Source organism: Schistocerca cancellata, chromosome 6, assembly GCF_023864275.1.
Source record: "Schistocerca cancellata isolate TAMUIC-IGC-003103 chromosome 6, iqSchCanc2.1, whole genome shotgun sequence".
Taxonomy (NCBI): domain Eukaryota; kingdom Metazoa; phylum Arthropoda; class Insecta; order Orthoptera; family Acrididae; genus Schistocerca; species Schistocerca cancellata.
This window is the reverse complement of record NC_064631.1, coordinates 440931988-440954501: the sequence shown is the minus strand read 5'-3', so window position 1 is coordinate 440954501 and position 22514 is coordinate 440931988. Positions and strand designations below refer to the sequence as shown.

Sequence of the window (22514 nt, the reverse complement as noted above, 5' to 3'; positions counted from 1 at the left end):
AGCAAATTGTGTGATATAAAATGATCATTATTATTCTTACATACACAGCCTTTTCAATTACTTTAGCAGACACTGATTGCATATAAATAGTACTAAAATCAGATGACCCTCCTCTTTTTAAAGGAGCATTCGTTTTAACTGCATACTAAAGTGCACCTGAGATGCCACAGTCACACCAACATAGCAGTATACAACATGTTGCTAATGGCAAACACCTCTTGAAAAGGATAAATACAGCTGTTTGAGATGATTATAAATGAAATAATTTGGATACAGTAACTGTAGGTGGCTCTCTTGCATTCATCAAACAATAGTTTTCCTTTAGAATTATCTTTCAAAATATGAGGTTTTAATAATGGTATTGTGATGTTACTATATGTGAAGTGATTATATGTTTTGCATTACACAGCCTTACTCTCTGCATATGAATGGCTGATATGTTGGCTGCTAGTAACAACGGAGGAAAAACTGGATGCATTGCTAAAGAATGGAGCTGATCCTTTCAGTGCAAAGAACAATGCTCAAGTGTTTCATGCTAGAACACTTTCTCTGGCATATGCGGAGGTAACTGTACACACTTTTCTTTTTGGAACTTATGTAGCAGATATGTAATTTTAACAAAAGGACCCCTGAAAAGTCCCACCTATGAGTGTTACTAATTTTGATATAATTTACTGTGATGTATTGTTTCATGCTGACCATCTCATTATTTGTATATTTGTTTGTTCTGTGAAACCCTGTTGTTTTACCACAAATATATTAGACTGATGAGAACAAGATGTTAAACATGCAGTAAAATGTTTTTCCATAAAGAGTGGCATTTGTAACAGCAAAAAAATGTTTAGTATTTGCAGTAGTAAAGTTACACAACTGATAAATGAAAATATGTATGAAAATACTGCACACACACATAAGTTACACAGCTGATAAATGAAAATATGTATGAAAATACTGCACACACACATAATGCTGAAAATGTCAGCAGTTGTTAGGTGCAGAAATGACAAAACACAGAGTGGCCATCTTAATATATAAAGATGTATACAGTACATGGTAATACATTCATAGATTGTGGTACATAGTATACATACATATTATTTACTTTTCTATTTTTCTTATTTTATTTTATTGTGAATTCCATTGATCCTGCTAGCAATGGAGTTGCAAGGATATGGAACGATTCAGTATTTTTACAATGTTATCAATACAGCAGCACACAATATGATTAATTCATGACAAAACTCATTGTAACAATATGGAATGTTAGAAGAAATAAAAACATATTACATGCACTAGAATTAACACTTATGTGTACACATTCAGATTAACAATATCAAAGTATTTGAGCAACAATATAACATTTCAGTGACAAATAGTTTCATTTATGTTAATAGTTTCATTTATGGCTAACTTGGTTGTATAACAGAAACTTGCTCCTGTGCACTAAAAAATTCACTAATTGAATAGAATGACTTTTGTTTTAGGTATTCCTTCAGTTTGCTCTTGAACGTTGGTGTTTCAGGAGCAAGAGTTTTGATGACACTGGGCAGAGCATTGTCAGTTTTTATGCCTGTATAATTTACTCCTTTCTGTACAAGGGTATAGTTCGACTGGTTACTATGAAAGTCCTCTTTTGACCTTGTGTTGTAATCATGATATTCAGTATTGGTTTTGAAGAGAGAGTGGTTTTTATTAACAAAACATACAAGGGAATATATGTACTGAGCTATCATTGTAAATACCTGTAAATTCCTAAACAGATTCCTGCATGAGTGCGTTGGTAGCACACCACTCATGATATGTACAGCTCTCTTCTGAGGAATAAAAACTTTTTTTACCAAGGGCTGGTTGCCCCAAAAGATGATTCCATAAGCCAAACGTGCATGGAAATATCTGAAAGAAGCAGCTCCTGTGGCCACCTTATGTGTTATTGATGCAATTATGTGTAAGGCAAATGTTGCAGAATGAAGACTTTTTTCTAAATATAGGATATGGTTGGACCAATTTAGCTTGCAGTCTATGTACACACCCAGGAACTTAGCCAAGTTGACTTGCTTTATTTGTTGTTCATTACATTCTATATTTATATCCCCCAGTTCCTTACGTGCCATATGAAATTGTACATAATGAGATTTTTTTATATTTAGAAAGAGCCGTTACAGTTACATCATTTCAGAATGTCATCAAATACATTGTTCACAGATGTTTTGTGGTTTTTCCCTGTTGGTTTGTCAACTAGAAGAGAAGTATCACCAGCGAATAGGGTGAAATTGCTCACTGATATGGTGCAGCGTGGGAGGTCATTTATAAATATAAGAAACAGTAAGGGTCCCAGTACCAAGCCTTGAGGCACTCCAGTGTTGACTGTGCCCCACTTGGATACAGGTGGGATTCCACTAGTGTCAGTAATTATTACCCTCTGTTTCCTATCTGTAACATAGGATTTAATCCATGTTCCCATTATTCCACTTAACCCATAGTAGTCTGCTTTATTTAGCAGAATTTTGTGGTTGACGCAGTCAAAAGCTTTAGATAGGTCACATATGATTCCAATTGGTACCAATTTTCTGTTAAGAGATTCGAGAATTTGATTGATTGGAGAAAGAGAAAATAGCATCATCAATTGATAGGCCTTGCTGGAAACCAAACTGAGATTGACTGAGAATGTTATAGCTGTATTCCAGTTTCTCAAGGACCTTTGAAAAACTTGTTAGCAGTGATATTGGGTGGTAGTTTTTTCCATCAGTTTTTTACCTTTCTTGAAAAGTGGTTTCACACAGGCACATTTTAATCTAAGTTTGAATAATACCTTGTTGTAGTTGGTTAAAACCGGAAGTGAACAGTAACGAAATCCTAGACACAGAATGGAATATATACCGCAAGGATAGGATAAACGCCAATGGTGGAGGAGTATTTATAGCAGTAAAGAATTCAATAATATCCAGTGAAGTTATTAGCGAATGCGAATGTGAAATAATCTGGGTTAAGCTAAGTATCAAAGGTGGTTCAGATATGATAGTCGGATGCTTCTATAGACCACCTGCATCAGCAACCGTAGTAGTTGAGCGCCTCAGAGAGAACCTGCAGAACGTCGTGAAGAAGTTTCGTGATCATACTATTGTAATAGGGGGAGACTTCAATCTACCAGGTATAGAATGGGATAGTCACACAATCAGAACTGGAGCCAGGGACAGAGACTCTTGTGACATTATCCTGACTGCCTTATCCGAGAATTACTTCGAGCAGATAGTTAGAGAACCAACTCGTGAAGCTAACGTTTTAGACCTCATAGCAACAAATAGACCGGAACTTTTCGACTCCGTGAATGTAGAAGAGGGTATCAGTGATCATAAGTCAGTGGTTGCATCAATGACTACAAGTGTAATAAGAAATTCCAAGAAAGGAAGGAAAATATATTTGCTTAACAAGAGTGATAGGGCACAAATCGCAGAATATCTGAGTGACCACCATCAAACGTTCATTTCTGAGGAAGAGGATGTGGAACAAAAATGGAAAAAATTCAGAAACATCGTCCAGTACGCCTTAGATAAGTTCGTACCGACTAAGGTCCAAAGCGAGGGGAAAGATCCACCGTGGTATAACAATCATGTACGAAAGGTACTACGGAAACAAAGAAAGCTTCATCATAGGTTTAAGAGTAGTCGAATCATAGCTGATAAGGAAAAGCTGAACGAAGCGAAAAAGAGCGTAAAGAGAGCAATGAGAGAAGCATTCAACGAATTCGAACATAAAACATTGGCAAACAATCTAAACAAGAACCCTAAAAAGTTTTGGTCATATGTAAAATCGGTAAGCGGATCTAAATCCCCTATTCAGTCACTCGTTGACCACGATGGCACCGAAACAGAGGACGACCGAAGAAAGGCAGAAATACTGAATTCAGTGTTCCGAAACTGTTTCACTGCGGAAAATCGTAACACGGTCCCTGACTTCAGCCGTCGCACGGACGCCAAAATGGAAAATATTGAAATAAACGATATCGGAATTGAAAAACAACTGCTATCACTTAGTAGCGGAAAAGCATCCGGACCAGACGAGATACCCTTAAGATTCTACAGTGATTATGCTAAAGAACTTGCCCCCTTTCTATCAGCAATTTATCGTAGATCGCTGGAAGAACGTAAAGTACCTAGCGACTGGAAGAAAGCGCAGGTCGTTCCCATTTTCAAGAAGGGTCATAAATCAGATGCGAATAATTATAGGCCTATTTCGCTTACGTCAATCTGTTGTAGAATAATGGAACATGTTTTGTGTTCTCGTATTATGACGTTCTTAGATAATACAAATCTCCTTCATCATAACCAACATGGATTCCGCAAACAGAGATCATGTGAAACTCAGCTCGCCCTATTTGCCCAAGAAATTCACAGTGCCGTAGACACTGGCGAGCAGATTGATGCCGTATTCCTGGACTTCAGGAAGGCATTTGATACGGTTCCGCACTTACGTTTAATGAAAAAAATACGAGCTTACGGAATATCGGACCAGGTTTGTGATTGGATTCAGGATTTCCTAGAAGAAAGAACTCAACATGTCATTCTTAACGGTTCAAAATCTGCAGATGTAGAGGTAATTTCGGGAGTACCGCAAGGAAGCGTGATAGGACCTTTATTGTTTACAATATACATAAATGACTTAGTTGACAACATCGGTAGCTCCGTGAGGCTATTTGCAGATGACACGGTTGTCTACAAGAAAGTAGCAACATCAGAAGACTCGTACGTACTCCAGGAAGACCTGCAGAGGATTAATGCATGGTGCGACAGCTGGCAGCTTTCTCTAAACGTAGATAAATGTAATATAATGCGCATACATAGGGGCAGAAATCCATTCCAGTACGATTATGCCATAGGTGGTAAATCATTGGAAGCGGTAACGACCGTAAAATACTTAGGAGTTACTATCCGGAGCGATCTGAAGTGGAATGATCACATAAAACAAATAGTGGGAAAAGCAGGCGCCAGGTTGAGATTCATAGGAAGCATTCTAAGAAAATGTGACTCATCGACGAAAGAAGTAGCTTACAAAACGCTTGTTCGTCCGATTCTTGAGTATTGCTCATCAGTATGGGACCCTTACCAGGTTGGATTAATAGAAGAGATAGACATGATCCAGCGAAAAGCAGCGCGATTCGTCATGGGGACATTTAGTCAGCGCGAGAGCGTTACGGAGATGCTGAACAAGCTCCAGTGGCGGACACTTCAAGAAAGGCGTTACGCAATACGGAGAGGTTTATTATCGAAATTACGAGAGAGCACATTCCGGGAAGAGATGGGCAACATATTACTACCGCCCACATATATCTCGCGTAATGATCACAACGAAAAGATCCGAGAAATTAGAGCAAATACGGAGACTTACAAGCAGTCGTTCTTCCCACGCACAATTCGTGAATGGAACAGGGAAGGGGGGATCAGATAGTGGTACAATAAGTGCCCTCCGCCACACACCGTAAGGTGGCTCGCGGAGTATAGATGTAGATGTAGATGTAGATGTAGGGATTCATTAAAAATGTGACAAAAGACTGCGTTTATATAGCCATGACAGTGCTTGAGTATCTTAGTTGAAATATTATCAACCCCACACGAGTTTTTTGTCTTCATCTCTCAACAAGATAATCAGTCTTATTGACCTCACTAATTGTTATGGTGGTTATCTGCATCTGACAAACTCTGGCATTGTTAACTTTGTGCAGAAGTGCTATTGCATCATCCACTGAGCCTTCACAGCCAATTTTTTCTGCAGCTGTTAAAAATGTTAATGTTTATTGAAGGTATTAGCAACTTCCTCAGTATTTTTTATGATATTTTCATCCTGAATTAATTCTATGTCAGTCATGTACTCTACTTTTTTACCACTCTCCCTTTTTATAACTTTCCAGATGGTTTTTGATTTGTTGTTTGAGTTATCAATTTCAGATGTTATGTACATAGTTTTGAATTTTTTTTATTACTCCTTTGAAAATATTACAGTACAATCTGTAGTCCTCCTTTTCGATGGGATCATTAGATAACCATAGGGATTCATATAAATTTCTTTTTGTCCAACAGGAAATTCTGATCCCTTTAGTAATCCAGGGTTTCTGATATCACCAGTCTTAACATTTAGCCTAAAAAAGCATTAGGAACAGATTGGTGATGTTCATCTAATGATATAGACCGCTTGGTTATCTCTTGAGGCTTATTTCCTATTTCACTCACCACTTTATTCACTACAAGTCGTTTCCCCAGGCCATTTAGATGCAGTCCATGAGTTGTGTGGGATCGGCAGCCAATATTGTTTATATTCAGTATAGTAATGTATTTAAAGTATTTAGCAATTGATTCATTTTGGTCATTAGCTGCACTTTTTTCATGATTCACACATGACCATTGTGGTAGATCACGATGATGCAGGATGTTGAGAACAGCAACATTATTATGAGTTAAGTGACTTGAACATTCCTTTGGTCCCTGACAGGCATTTGATGTTTCATTTTTAAAGATATCGTTCGATCCTTCAGTTAGCACAATGTAATTATTTGTGGATAACTTACCAACATCTGCGAAGTTTTCATGTTTCCTCAATTCATTTAAACCTGCATCTGGTTTGATGAATCCCATAGCAGCAATTGTTGTAGATGCCTCATTTAGTATATGAGGTGATTCCACCCCCAAGCCTGTCAGCAATAAGCATCAATTTTCTTCTTGATTTTTCTTCCTTGGAGTTGTGAGATTGCAGGTGATGGTGTTGGGGAATAGCTGCATGTTGATCAGACTGATTATCTTCAGACCTGTTATTCACCTTAGCACCACTTATTTGAATGTCTATCATATGCCAATTACGTGTGCCTTCACCTATAAATTGTGATGAAAGGTTTTCATCTCTGTAAACACTATAATCCTTAGAACTGTTTTTCACTTATATTATTGGTGAGCACTTATTTGCAATGTTTGTATCAGAAGTCTCAGAGAGATCTGGACTACTGTTCTTATTGAGTCTGCATAACACTTCCACACTTGTGTGTAATGTACATTATTCTTTAGTGAGGGGTCTAGTCTGCCATATCAATAATGAAATGTGCTTTTGCTCTACGCGTCTAATAGTGAAACAACTGTACAATATACAGGGGAACTAGAATATTATCTTGAAACAAGGTTAAAAAAGATAAAATATAAAATATTAAGGAAAAAGATAGACTGCTACTCATCACAAAGATGACATGTTGAGCTGCAGACAGGCACAATGAAAAGACTTTAGTCATTTTGTTTTTGGACAGAGCCTTCTTCAGAAAAGAAAACAAACATACACATTCATTCACACAAGTGAGCATACCTCAAGCACAGATGACCACCATCTCCAGCACCTCAGACCAGAATTCAACTATCATGGTGAACAAAATCATCTGTCTGCAGGGGGCAGAGAAGGCGAAAGGATAGCAGGGTAAGGTTAGAGGAAGAGATAAGTACTATCTGCAGAGCATGCAGGTACTAGATGGAGGCACGGAAAAGGCTGTGGGAGTAGGGAGTGGGGGAGGGGGGGATGGGGAGGGGGGGAGCAGAAAAGGAGAGATGCAGGGAAAGGGAAAGATGGGCTCTGGTGCATTGGTGGAGGGCAGCACATAATGAGGGTAAGGGGTTGTGAATATGGAGGAGGTGATAAGACAGAGGGCTGGAAAATGTTGGTTTGAGGGTGTGGGGGTAATTGGTTACTGTAGGTTGAGGATGGAAGACCTAGTCAGCAAACAGATTTCCCATGCCATATCCCCACACATCCCCATTCCTCCCACCATCCCCAAGAGCCAGGTACAAAGGAGTGACCACTTCGTCACCTTGTACTACCATGGGCTGGAACAACAGAACCACATTCTCCATCAGGGCTTTGACTACTTATCATCCTGCCCTGAAATGACGGACATCCTACCCAAGATCCTTCCCACCTTTCCTAAAGTGATTTTCCATCATCTACCTAACCTCCACAATATCCTATTCCAACCCTATACCACTCCCAATCCCAATATCTTATCACAGGTATCATATCCCTGTGGAAGATCCAGGTGGAAGACCTGCCCAACCCATCCACCCAGCACTTTCTACTCCAGTTGTGTCACAGGTTTATCCCACCCTATCAGAGGCCGGGACAACCTGTGAAAGCAGCCATGTCATATACCCTTTCACTGCAATGACTGCACAGCATATTATACTGGTATGACTACCAATCAAGTGTCTACCAGGATGAACAGCAACCACCAAACTCTGGCCAAGAGCAATGGAGACCACCCTGTGGCTCACATGCAGCTAAACATAACATGCTTGATTTCAATGGCTGCTTCACAACTTGGACCATCTGAATCCTTCCCTCCACCACCAGCTTTACTGAACTGCATGGATGGCAGTTATGCTTACAATACATTCTCCACTCTTGGAACATTTTGGCTTCAGCTGTTCCCACACCCTCCATCTGACAGTTTCTGCCCCCTCTATTCTGTCACCTTCTTCCTATTCGTATCCCCTCACCTTCATCACATGTTGCCCTCTACCATAGCACCCCATCCATCTTTCCCCTTCCCTACTCCATTCTTTCCCTGCTCCCCATTCCCACTCTCTCTCCCCTCATTTCGGTGACCTGCAGCCTCCTGGTGCTATGCCTGGTAGTCTTGTCTTGCCTCCACCTAGTACCTGCATGCTCTGCCAAACAGCACTCTTCTCTTTCCCCAATCTTATCCTGCTATCCCTCCCCTTCTCTGTCCCCTCCAGACTGATGCTTTCATTCAGTTGCTTGTGTGAATGAATATTGTGTGTGTGTGTGTGTGTGTGTGTGTGTGTGTGTGTGTGTGTGTGTGTGTGTGAGTGTGTTTGTGTGTTCTTTTCTGAAGAAGGCTTTATCCAAATGCTAAATGAACAAAGTCTTTTGTTTTGCCTGTGTGTATTTCACCATGTCATCTTTATGGTGAGTAGCGATTGATTCTTTCCCTTATATTGTTGATATTCCAGTGTGGAGTTTCTGTTGTTTGGAAATGTGTTCACTGTTGATCACTGTGTAGATAGTATATTTAGGACATGGTTTTCTTAAGATTTAACTTATGTGATCATCAAGTTTGCCTTCAGGTACACATCAACAAAATAAAAAGTACCGGGTGATCAAAAAGTCAGTATAAATTTGAAAACTTAATAAACCATGGAATAATGTAGATAGAGAAGTATAAATTGACACACATGCTTGGAATGATAGTATTTCCTTTACTTTCATCCTAAATGTATTGCCTTTCATTGTAATAAATAAGGATAGTTTGTTGAAGAGTAGGCTGCCCATATTTCACATCCTATCTTGATTTCTGCTCAATCTTTGTCTCACCAGACAGATGTTTACCTCTTTTCCACTGAGTGAGCAAGCCCATGATACACAGTCTAGTTAACAAGAATTATTCAGCTTAAGATAGTAATATGTTTCCTCTCACAGAGAATGTTGCTTTATTGCAGCATTGACCATGTAGGTGAGGAGGTTTTGAGTTGACATGAAACAGAGAACTTCACTGGAAGTAGATAGTCACTGATAGTGCTCCCAAACCAAATATGTCACAGCAGAAAAACCAGATAACATGTGTTCCACAACATCTCACCACTCGTATGTCCCATCCTGTGCATTTAAACCCTTTGCTTTGTAGCCTTCAGATATGGTGATCCAAGCAGACATAAATCTGGGGAGAAGATGCAGAAAGGCATGTCTCCAACTTGCATCAGAGAGTGTGTGGAGAGTAGACATCTGCATACCATCAGACAGAGCACATTATTCTCTGCAGTAGAAAACTGACTGACAGGATTACCTTTTGCCAGCACAAATTCAGCATGAAGACTGGTTCTGTGGATGTCAATTTCCAACATTTAAAAGCAAATGAAGGTAGGCTGAAACTACTATAACTCCTTTTCTATTGAGGTTTAGCACTAACATGCATGTTTCCAAATGCTTCAGGCCTGCCAGGTGAGTGTATAATGGTTAGAGGTTTTGGAGGCTCCACTGCTATGTGCGAGTTCCTGGGCCTTGATTGAGCCATATTGAAAGTAGTGGACTGAGGGAACTCAGCCAGTGTAATCATAAGACAGATCATGCCCAGCTACATCTGTGCAAACTAGTGTGCAGAAAATTGGGGAAAGCTCAAAGGCAAAAGGAATATGTAGAAGGTTTGTTCAGGTGAAAGGCACTTGAAGCAATACAGAAATGCAAGAGGAAGTAGATGAAGATGAGTTAGGAGATATGATACTCTGAGAAGAATTTGACAGAGCACTGAAAGACTTGAGAGGAAAGAGATCCTTGCAATAGACAATATTCCATCAGAATTACTGGGATTCTTGACAGAGTGGACCTTGGCAAAACTATTTCAATTTGTGTGCAAGATAGATGTGACAGGAGAAATACCCTCACACTTAAAGAAAAATGTAATAATTACAATTCCAAAGAAGGCAGGTGCTAACAGATGTGAATAATACTGAACTATCAGTTTAATAACTGAAAAAGGAAGACCTATATTTGTAACATTTTAGGACTGGAGAAAGCTTTTGACATTCTTGACCATGTTACACTCTTTAAAATTCTATAGTTACTGGGGATAATATGCAGTGGAAGATAAAATTTTGCAGAAACAAGACTGCAGTTATAAGAGTCAGGGAATATGAAAGGAAATCCCTGTGTGGGAAGAAAGTAAGACATGGTTTGTAGACTATTCCAATGTTATGTAATATATATTTGTAGAGAAAGCTGTGAAGCAAATCAATGAGCAATTCAGAAAGTGCATTAAAATTCAAGGAGAAGTAATAAAATGTTTGAGGTTTGCTGCCAACATTTTAATTTTGTCAGAGATGGCAAAGGAATTCAAAAGAGCCATTCAGTGGAATGGGTAGTTTCTTGAAAAGAGGTTATAAGATAAAAGTAAAAGAAATGTAATGGAATGTAGTAAAATTAAATCAAACAGTTAGGTTATAAATTAAGAAACCAAAAATAGTAGATGAGGTTTGTGATTTAGGTAGCAAAACAACTCATGATGGCTCAGATAAAAAGTATATATAATGTAGATAGGCAATAGCAAAAATGGCATTTCAGAAGGAAAGAAATTTATTAACATACAACACAAATACAGAACTTAAGAATAAAGTGTAGCCTTATACAGAAATGAAATGTGAGCTACTGAAGAATTGTAATGATTATATGGATAGACCAAATAACTAATGAGGATGTACTGAATAGAACATGGAGAAAAAGTAGATATTATTTGCTATGTTACATCCTGAGGCATCAAGGCATTGTCCACAGTGGCAGGAGACTTTGATCGTGTGCATGTGAGTTGTGCTTGTGTGCTTTTGCATGTATCTTCTATCTCTGAAGAAGGCCTTTTATCTGCATGTTTAAATGTAAAGCAGTATTTTCACACTCTGCCTGTCTGCGACTTAACACCTCCTCGAGTTTTCAATATCTGATCATGCACATACAGTGTCATCTAGATTTTTTCATTTTCAATGATGTTTGCAAATTTGGATCTTAATAAAGAACTTAATAAAGTTCTCAACTATAAGCTGGCTTGACTTATCCCTTTATGAATTTTTATCTGCAACATCAATTTCGTTCATTACTTTAATTAACTTATGTCTGGTTTCAGAAAACAGAAATGTAATATTTTCAATGTTTTTCTTAATATTCTTTTGAAAGGTTTTAGTTGTGTCTTTCTTAATTTCTACTTGGGAAAAATATATTTAAAAAACTGCTGTGACTTACCAAACGGGAAAGCGCTGGTAGATACACACAATAAAAAACACACAAGCACACACACAAATATCAGGCTTTCGCAACCCACGGTTGCTTCATCAGGAAACAGGGAAGGAGAGGGAAAGATGAACGGATGTGGGTTTTAAGGGAGAGGGTAAGGAGTCATTCCAGTCCCGGGAGCGGAAAGACGTACCTTAGAGGGAAAAAGGGACAGGTGTACACTGGCGCACGCACACACACACACACACACACACACACACACACACACACACACACACACACACACACACATACATCCATCCACACATATGCACACACAAGCAGACATATGTAAAGGCAAAGAGTTTGGGCAAAGATGTCAGTCGAGGCGGAAGTACAGAGGCAAAGATGTTGTTGAGTGACAAGTGATGTACGAGGGGTGGCAACTTGAAATTAGCGGAGGTTGAGGCCAGGTGGGTAACGGGAAGAGAGGATATATTGAAGGGCAAGTTCCCATCTCCGGAGTTCTGATAGGTTGGTGTCAGTGGGAAGTATCGAGATAACCCGGATGGTGTAACACTGTGCCAAGATGTGCTGGCCGTGCACCACGGTATGTTTAGCCACAGGGTGATCCTCATTACCAACAAACACTTTCTGCCTCTGTCCGTTCATGCAAATGGACAGTTTTTTGCTGGTCATCCCCACATAGAAGGCTTCACAGTGTAGGCAGGTCAGTTGGTAAATCACGTGGGTGCTTTCACAGGTGGCTCTGCCTTTGATCATGTACACCTTCCGGGTTACAGGACTGGAGTAGGTGGTGGTGGGAGGGTGCATGGGACAGGTTTTACACCGGGGGCAATCTGAAATGAGATCCATCCTTCATGAAATCCTCCCCATTCCACCAAGAGTGTCTTTCCACCATCCACCTAACCTTCGTAACCTCTTGGTTCATCCCTATGAAATCCCCAAACCACCTTCCCTACCCTCTGGCTCTTACACTTATAATTGCCCCCGGTGTAAAACCTGTCCTATGCACCCTCCCACCACCACCTACTCCAGTCCTGTAACCTGGAAGGTGTACACGATCAAAGACAGAGCCACCTGTGAAAGCACCCACGTGATTTACCAACTGACCTGCCTACACTGTGAAGTCTTCTATGTGGGGATGACCAGCAACAAACTGTCCATTTGCATGAAGGGACACAGGCAGACAGTGTTTGTTGGTAATGAGGATCACCCTGTGGCTAAACATGCCGTGGTGCACGGCCAGCACATCTTGGCACAGTGTTACACCATCCGGGTTATCTGGATACTTCCCACTGACACCAACCTATCAGAACTCCGGAGATGGGAACTTGTCCTTCAATATATCCTCTCTTTCCGTTACCCACCTGGCCTCAACCTCCACTAATTTCAAGTTGCCACCCCTCGTACATCACCTGTCACTCAACAACATCTTTGCCTCTGTACTTCCGCCTCGACTGACATCTCTGCCCAAACTCTTTGCCTTTACATATGTCTGATTGTGTCTGTATATGTGCGGATGGATGTGTGTGTGTGTGTGTGTGTGTGTGTGTGTGTGTGTGCGCGCACGCGCGCGAGTGTATACCTGTCCCTTTTTCCCCCTAAGGTAAGTCTTTCCGCTCCCGGGATTGGAATGACTCCTTACCCTCTCCCTTAAAACCCACATCCTTTCGGCTTTCCCTCTCCTTCCCTCTTTCCTGATGAAGCAACCATGGATTGCAAAAGCTTGATATTTGTGTGTGTGTTTGTGTGTTTTTTATTGTGTGTATCTACCAGCGCTTTCCCGTTTGGTAAGTCACAGCACTTTTTTAAATATATTTTTCCCATGTGGAATGTTTCTTTCTATCATATTCTTAATTTCTACTGTATCATCTGATGCAGAGATATGTTCAGTTTTCTTTGAATAATCACTAAAGTGTGATGCAGAGGCCTGAAAGAAGTTTGTATTTTGTGACCATTATTGTGACACAGTACTCTCTAACAGGCTGAATGGGTATGTTTCGTCTAATATGTGTGCACTTTTTAATTTCATTTTTTACTGTAGACCTGTTGGAAGTTTTTTGTGTTTCATGTTTTCTGTTCACATTTAGTACTGACAATGACTGCTTATCAGTTGAAACCATTGAATTTTGGTACTAATTTTTGCAATCAGTAAAATTTCAGTAGAAATATGTGTGAGTACTATGTCATGTACCCCATGGAAAATTTGACACACACAAACAGAACCACAGATGACAATAAATGAGTCACTGAGTGAGTGACTTTTGCACTCCATTGATTGCTATAAGGCTTAATCACTGAATCAAATGTTGATAGTAAACATTTCATTAGTGTTGCATAAACACATTAACAGTAAGGCTAATATTATTCTGAAGAGTGGTGGCACACAAAGTCTGACCAGCAGAGCAGCAAATTGCATATAGCATAGATGATTCAGGGCTAAGGTTGTGGCCAAGCTGTGGAAAGTAATTAGTGTGGTTGCTCCATTGACATGATGTGTATTGAAAGTCATAGCCTCCCAAAGTATTGTGTCACTACTGATCATAAGAGATGTGATACTTTTGATTCTATTTTCTATGTATAGTGGACAATCATCCATTTTGTATTTGCTATTTTTTATAAGTTTTTCACATTCACTATTCTCTCCAAAGTAGGTTGCTAAGGCTTGGAAAGTCACTATATACCTGGCTATCCTTTGTGCTCCACCAAAAATTCATTCTATACCTTTCCCACCCTTTGCTCTGCTGAAGATCTTTTCAGTGCACACTTTATTGGTTAGCAAGTTCTGAGGTGTTTTTGATGGTAGTACAATTGGATTCTTTCTGTTTTCTATTTTTGGTCAGCAGTAGATGTCTTCCTTTGAGTCTTAAGGATGACTGCTTTGCATTTATCTTTGGTTCTCTTGACATAAAGTGGTATTGGCTATATTTGAAACAAGAAAATGACATCTAGTAAGATTTCAAATATTAGAACATTGCTACTTTTCGGAAAATGTAGAGGAAGTACCAAGCGACAGAATTCAGAACCATTTGTTGATAATTTGCCATCTGCCCTTCACCTTAGCTTCTGTGAAAGCACCTCTGATGTGGAAACCTCTTGTGATCTCATTAATGATATTTTGACATGGGAAAAAAAAACAACACCACCACCACCAGATTGTGTTGTTGTCTTCCATTACTGTGGCAAGACAGCTATTTGTGTTTGATTTATGTCATCTTTGGGTCTCTTTTGGCCTTCCAGCACTTAACATGAGCATCAACTCTGGTTATCTATTGCAGCTGTGAAAATACGCTTGCCATTTTCATATTAATATTGTAGCTCTGTCTTCCATAGACTGTTTACACTTCCATCCTACCACAATTTCCAAACGCCAAACAATATGTTTCTATATTACTTATCATTGCTCTTTGGAAAACATATATTTGTTAATTTATGCTGTTTCATGTTGTCAGTTGTTTTCGATTAGTGCATATCTCTATTCTAGTCTGTTATCTTTCTCCTAACAGCTTTTTTTCACTCATCATTTGAACTCTCTTCATAATTTCCCATGTGCAGGTGCTTTATTAATAGCCTTAAATTGTGTCATTTTTTACATCATTGCTCTTCTTGTATCGCCTCCCCTTATTAAAATTCAGTATTTTTTTGTAAGAATCTGTTAAAAGTTTTATCAAAAGTTGATGCTGGCCCAGACCATCAAAAACAAACAGAAGACAATAATGGATGAAAAATACTGAACTAATACTTACAAAGAGAATGAGCTAGCTAGCTTATGGCATTACTTTTTCTATCTTATAAGCAATGTTATTTAGTTTATTAATGTGCCATGTTACGAACATAACACCCAGACTGTTCTGTAATATTTAATGCCACATGCATCTTCTTTGTTCTCCAGTATTTTATGCTTTCCAACTTTTGGACCTACATTTCATCAAAAGACATTGACCCATCACTTACGGAGGTCTTGAAGAAACTCTGTTCCTTGTATGGATCTTGGAGCCTAGAGAAACATCTAACAATGCTTTATAAAGGTATGGATCTTACAACTTTTATTAAAGCTACTTAAGTCCAGTTTCAATAAAATATCAATAGCATTTGCCTATAATGTATTGTCATGTATTTTTATCTTGTGTTATCCACTTCTTTATCAGCTTCAGTTTCAGATTAATTTAACAGTTAAGAGAACAGTACTTTCCACAGTCATAGTTCCTAAGTATTTTTAGTTCTGTGTTCTACTGGCATGCTGTTTTGTAATATTTTTTTAGAACTTTTCTAACTTACTGAAATGTAGCTGTGCTTGATTTCAACATTGTAATATTTGTGTTGTTTATCAAGGTGTTTATAACTATCATTAACAAGTTCACAAAAGTCAAATTTTGTCTGGAAATTTGGAATTGCTGTGACACTGTGGTCAACACATTATGAGGAAACAGTTATTAAAGACATTCTTTACAACCAGTAAAAAAAAAGGTTCAAAAAAATCCAAACATGTTGAAAATAACTGCTTAAAGTAGTTGAATCATATTTGAAGCATATTTAAAAGTAGCTTGTAACAAAAAGAAAATAAGAAAAACTTTTTAAAATTTTCTGTTCAAAAAGCTGGAGTGAAGATCATTAATTCATTACTTACATTAATTCAATGTAGACTAAATAACCATAAATTAAAAAGTGTTTAGTGTGGGAGGTGGGGTCAATTACTGCCATAGCTCATTATTTTGTAGTAATGCTACAAGTTACAATAAGAATTTTATAACTTAATGCCAACAAATCAAAGATGTTCTGGACATGTTCTTGGGCACTGCCTGCTGTAGCATCTCATTCCAAAACATACTTCGCTAGTATTAAAACGTAGGATATTTCTGTAACATTCATTTTTATGTTTTTCCTTCTCTATTTTCCCCATGGACTCAACAGCCTTGCTGCAGTATTCACTGTGAACAGAATATCCATTTCAGTCAATTCCTCTTATAAACATGTAACAAAATTCTTATAAGGGAGGGTTGGGACGGGATGGCTGTTAACTGGTTGGGACGGGATGGCTGTCAACTGGAAGGGAGGTAATAGATGCATGGGATAGGAATTGAAGATAGGCGTTGGTGCCAGTAAGTTTGCACAGCATACAAGATTGATGTTGTTCTCTGCCGCAATTTCTGCTGCACACCATTTTATGTGTGCATGACCACCAGACAGCTTTCAACCCAAATGAACGAGCACCGCAAAACTGTGCACAAGAGCAGAGTTGATTCATCCCATTGCAGAACACCCAGTTGGACATAATATGCTCAATTTCAATTACTTTAATTAAATACATAAAGAATCTACTCACTAAGTGGCGGCAGAACACAAACATAAAAGAGGGTTGTAATTAAGCAAGCTTTTGGAGCCAGTGGCTCCTTGAGAGGCAGACTTACAAACAGATTGGGTGTATGGCCATATGAACCAGGATGGCTCCTTTCTATGCCAACCTTTTCTTGGGTCACTTGGAGGGGGATTTCCTGGGATCCATAAGTCTTCATCACCTGCTTTGGTTTAGATAAATTGATGACATCTTTACTATATGGACTCATGGTTAGACTGACATGTTAAAATTCCTGAAATCTCTTAATTCCTTCTCCCAATTAATTTTCACATCGTCCTACTCCGAATCCCATGCTACTTTCCTTGATGTTGATCTCATCCTCACTGAAGCCAGCTACACACTTCTGTCCACATTAAAACTACCAGCGAACAACATTTCCATGTCAGATGTTCCCTCCCACACAGCCTTGGCATTCGAGGTGAACATATTGATTCAGATGCAGATGCTTTATAGCAACACTCCATCATTCTCACTTCAGCAGCCTTCACTGCATGTAATTACCCCACCAGCCTGGTTCAAAAGCAGATTTCCCGGACCATCACATCTAATCCTGGTACTGCTGATCCCTCCAAAAAACAACTTCAGAGCACACCATTGGTGACTCACTATTATCCTGGTCCAGAATGTATTAATCAGCTACTTCAACAGGGCCATGACTTCCTTAAATCATACCCTGAAATAAGATCCATTCTGTCTGAAATCTCAATCACCACACCTAGAATAGCTTTTCGCCACCCTCCCAATCTCAGCAACATTTTTTTCAGTCCCTTTGCTCCTTCTGCAGCCATCTCCCTACCTATGACTCCTACCCTTGTGACTGTCCCCACTGCAGGAGTTGCCCTATGTACCCTCCTACCACCACCTATAACAGCCCTGTGACTGACAAAACATATACTATCAAATGGAGAGCCAGCTGTGAAACAACACATGTCATATATCAGCTGTTGTGTAAACACTGTTTGGCCATTTACATCAGCAAGACAACCACCAAATTATCAATTAGCATTAATGGGCATAGGCAGAGGGTGTATACTAGTGACGCACAATATCCTGTTGCAGAGCATCATCTACAACATGACAGTCATGACCTCGGTGCCTGTTTCACCATGTGCATCATCTGGATTCTTCCCCCAGACACCAGTTCCTCAGAAATCAGCCAGTGGGAACTAGAGCTACAACATGTGCTTGGTTCTCAACTCCCACCTGGTCATAATTTATGTTAATTTCTTCCGTCTCAGCATTTCTTCACTGTAACTACTCTTTCCTTCACTCCATTTTAGTTTTCTGCATGTTTCATTGTCTTAACTGTTTATTTTTCACCGGCTCCCTCCTGCCTCTGTTAGTACAATGCACTTAGCTTTTCACTCTTATTAACTCATGCGTGACGTTTGAGCAGTAAACTTTGTCTTGCGTATTACCCTATCTTGCACCTTTAAGCTCTCAGGTTTTCAAATCTCGTCCAATGCAGTCCCCAACAATCAGTCTTTCCTTCTCATCCCATGCACCGAGCGAGGTGGTGCAGTGGTTAGCACAACGGACTCGCATTCGGGAGGACGACGGTTCAATCCCGTCTCCGGCCATCCTGATTTCGGTTTTCCGTGATTTCCCTAAATCGTTTTAGGCAAATGCCAGGATGGTTCCTTTGAAAGGGCCGGCCGATTTCCTTCCCAATCCTTCCCTAACCCGAGCTTGCACTCTGTCCCTAATGACCTCGTTGTCGACGGGACGTTAAACACTAACCACCACCACCACCATCATCCCATGCAGTAAGTCTCCCCTGACCTGTGGTTCTGGGTAACTTTCCCGAAATCTACCCATTTTCTTAGACCTCTCCAGTCCTTTTCCTTCACCCCTCTTCCTTCCTCTTCAGCCTGAATGCTGAAGAAGGAGCCACAGGCTCCAAAAGCTTACCTAATTACAACCCTCTTTTGTGTTGTGTTCTGCTGCTGCTCGGTGAGTAGATTTTTTATCTATCCAGTTAAATTATTTTGTCAAAAATTGATCAGTTTTAATTACTGCTTCACAATCTGTGCTATATGGATCCTTCCTCCCTACACCAGCTTCTCTGAACTACATAGTTGTGAGTAAACTTAGAGCACTATTTCCAGCCAACAGTCTAGTTTATGTGATGGTGTCATTCACACCCTAAGCATCAAGGAAGATTTGGTGAAGGGACGTTGACGTTTTGTATGCTCTACAAGATGAATAATGATGTTTACTTGATATCCTGATATCCACCTGATCACCTACTGTCATGGACGAACCTCAACATGTCAACAACAAAATCAGCTGTAAATAAAATAAGATCCATACAAACAACTGAAGGGGCCATCCCTACTACAAAAAGATATAGTAACAGCTATCACGTGATTTGTTGGATGATGGATGTACAGAAATTAGTGTAACTTGGAAGTAGATATCCTCAGAATCTGCAGAGTAGTGAAGTGATGTAAATCACTTAATAAAAACAAGTCTTCTGATGTAAATCACTTAATAAAAACAAGTCTTCTGATCCAGAATTAATACCAGTTAGGTTCTTTTCAAAGTGTGTTGATTCAATAGCTCAATACTTAACAATCATATACAACTGCTCACTGGACAAAAGATCTGTACCCAAAGATTGGAAAGTTGTGCAGGTCACTCCAATATTCAAGAAAGGTAGTAGTAGTAATCCAGTAAATTAAAGGCACCTATCATAAACATTGATATACAGAAGGATTTTTGAACATATATTGTGTTCGAACAGTATAAATTACCTCAAAGAGAATGGCCTATTGACACACAGTCAACACAGATTCAAAAAAACACCGTTCTTGCAAAACGCAATTAGCTCTTTGCACACATGGAATGTTAGGTGCTATTGACAAGGGATTTCAAATTGATTCCTTATTTCTAGATTTCCAGAAGGCTTTGACACTATACCACACATGCAGTTTGTAATCATAATGTGTGCTTATGGAATATCATCTCAGTTATGTGACTGGATCTTTGATTTCCTGTCAGAGAGGTCACATTTCACAGTAACTGATGGAAAGTCATTGAGTAAAACAGAAGCGATTTCTAGCATTCCCCAAGGTAGTGTTCCTTTTCTATATAAACAATTTAGTAGTCAATCTGAGCAGACATCTTAGGTTGTTTGCAGATGATGCTGTCATTTATCATCTAGTAAAGTCATCAGAAGATCAAAACAAATTGCAAAACTATTTAGAAAAGATATCTGTATGGTGCAAAAATTGGTAACTAACCTTAAATAATGAAATGTTTGAGGTCATCCACATGAATGCGAAAAGGAATTCATTAAACTTCAGTCACACAATAAACCAGTCAAATCTGTCTGTGTGCATACCTATGAATTACAAATATGAGCAACTTAAATTGGAAAGAACACATAGAAAATGTTTTGGGGAAGACAAACCAAAGATTATGTTTAATTGACAGAACACTTAAATAATGTAACAGGTCTACTAAAGAGACTGCCTACACTATGTTTGTCTCTCCTCTTTTGGTGTACTGCTGCATGGTCTGGGATCCTTACAGGTAGGATTAATGGAGTACTTTGGGAGAGTTGAAAGAAGAGCAGCATATTCTGTATTATCGCGAAATCACTGCCATGATACAGGTTTAGGTGTGGACATCATTAAAACAAAGGCATTTTTCATTGCAGTGGAATCTTTTCATAAAATTTAAATCACCAACTTTCTCTTCCAAATGTGAAAATATTTTGTTGACACCAACCTACCTAGGGAGAAATTATCATCATAGCAAAATAAGGAAAATCAGAGCTTGCACGGAAAGATATAGGTGTTCGTTTTTTCTGCACACTGTTCGAGATTGGAATAATAGAGAATTATTGTGAAGGTGATTCCATGAACCCTCTGCCAGGCACTTAAATGTGATTTGCATAGTATCCATGTAGATGTAGATATGAATATTCTTTACGAGACATCCTTCACTCTTGTAATTCTCCTGGCTTCAACTTCCACTGACCTCCTGCGCCATACCCACCTGCACTCCTGCCCCAGCACTGTAACTTCACTCATCTTGCACCAACTTCGTCTTCCCCACAGTCTCCCCTTGCTCCGTTCTGTCTCCCCCTTTTAATCAATTCCTCGATGGCATTGGAATCATGTGCTTCATGAGCTCATCAGTGCCAGTGTCCATGTTGCATTCCTATCCAATGCACCTCGTCATCTCAGCAAATTCTCAGTATTTTTATCTAGGTAATGTCATTCTTCAGATGAATGATTCTCATCTGTGAATTTTGCCATTCTAGATGCATATTTATGTGGATTTGTAATTGTCTAGATGAGAAAATTGAAAAAAAGAGAAAAAACATCACATCCACTCTGAATCCCCCTTCCCATTTTTGTCCTGTAGGTCTGATTTTTCTGCTTCTCATTTTCTCTGCTTGTTCTAATAAGGTGGTTGGCCCTTTAATCCTCAATGAGGAATAATTATATCTTTGTAATACTCTCTGCCTTTTGTCAGTGTTGTCTTATTTTTCTTTCATTGCTTGAACACCATATTCCTTCATCATCTTCACTTCCTCGCAGCTTTTATGTTGTTTTACACAGATATCGTGTTTGAAATTTCAGTATGATCTTTACATTGCTAATATTCAGACATAAGTACTCTACAATCAAAACCTTCATTAAGGTGTAAGTGGTTTTTCACTCATACTATGATTCCTGATGAAGTGCTGCTGTAATTATTTTCCTCTGTCATTTTCTTTTTTCATCAACTCTGTTTTTCAGTACTAACATTGTGACTCTCTATAAGATGTCTAATACTCTTCACAGTCCATCATTTAGATCTTTCACAAAATTTCATTTTCTGTTAAGAGTTTATTAGTAAACGTTCTTAAGTTTGGTACTACTGTCAAGGACATCACACAACTTCATTTTTTATTAAGGGTTTATTAGTAATTTTAGTGATACCATCAAGAAAATCAATGATCTTCGCATAACATGACACAAAAATATGGTCTCAAATTTTAGCTTTTATTGTAGATACTTTCTGATTTCTTATCAGTTGTTGAGAAGCTCTTTACTTAAGTTATAATCCATTTCTAAATGCTAAGTAGTCAACTAGTAGTAAAATTTTCAGTTCAGGTCAGTGACAGATAGCCAAATGCTAGAGCAAAAATATTTAAACAGCAATGTTAGGGAGGAAACTTGAACATAAAATTTAATTTTTTAATTTTTTTTGTACCAAGGAAGACTGTACTATGAATCATACTTTCAAATGTAGCATAAACATCAAAATGATGATAACTGAGATAAATAATTTAGGAGTAAGGTAACAACTCACTGGATAATATAGGTGTTGAGTCTCCAACAGACACATAAACAGGACTGAAAATTCACTACCTTTCAGGCAAACCCTTTTTGAAGCTAGCACA

General features: G+C 38.9%; 1 protein-coding gene and 1 non-coding gene across 2 annotated transcripts in view; both read left to right on the top strand.

The window, feature by feature from the left end:
• LOC126088375 (peroxisomal acyl-coenzyme A oxidase 3-like) overlaps window positions 1–22514 on the top strand; it is a 151557-nt gene that overhangs the window by 105932 nt on the left and 23111 nt on the right. Inside the window, exons 11-12 of the mRNA XM_049906514.1 lie at window positions 410–564; window positions 15650–15785. Of these exons, the coding sequence (XP_049762471.1) occupies window positions 410–564; window positions 15650–15785 (291 nt within the window). The remainder of the gene's footprint in view (window positions 1–409; window positions 565–15649; window positions 15786–22514) is intronic.
• Trnaa-cgc (transfer RNA alanine (anticodon CGC)) lies at window positions 18621–18693 on the top strand. Its single transcript has one exon. It is a non-coding gene; the product is annotated as a tRNA-Ala (tRNA).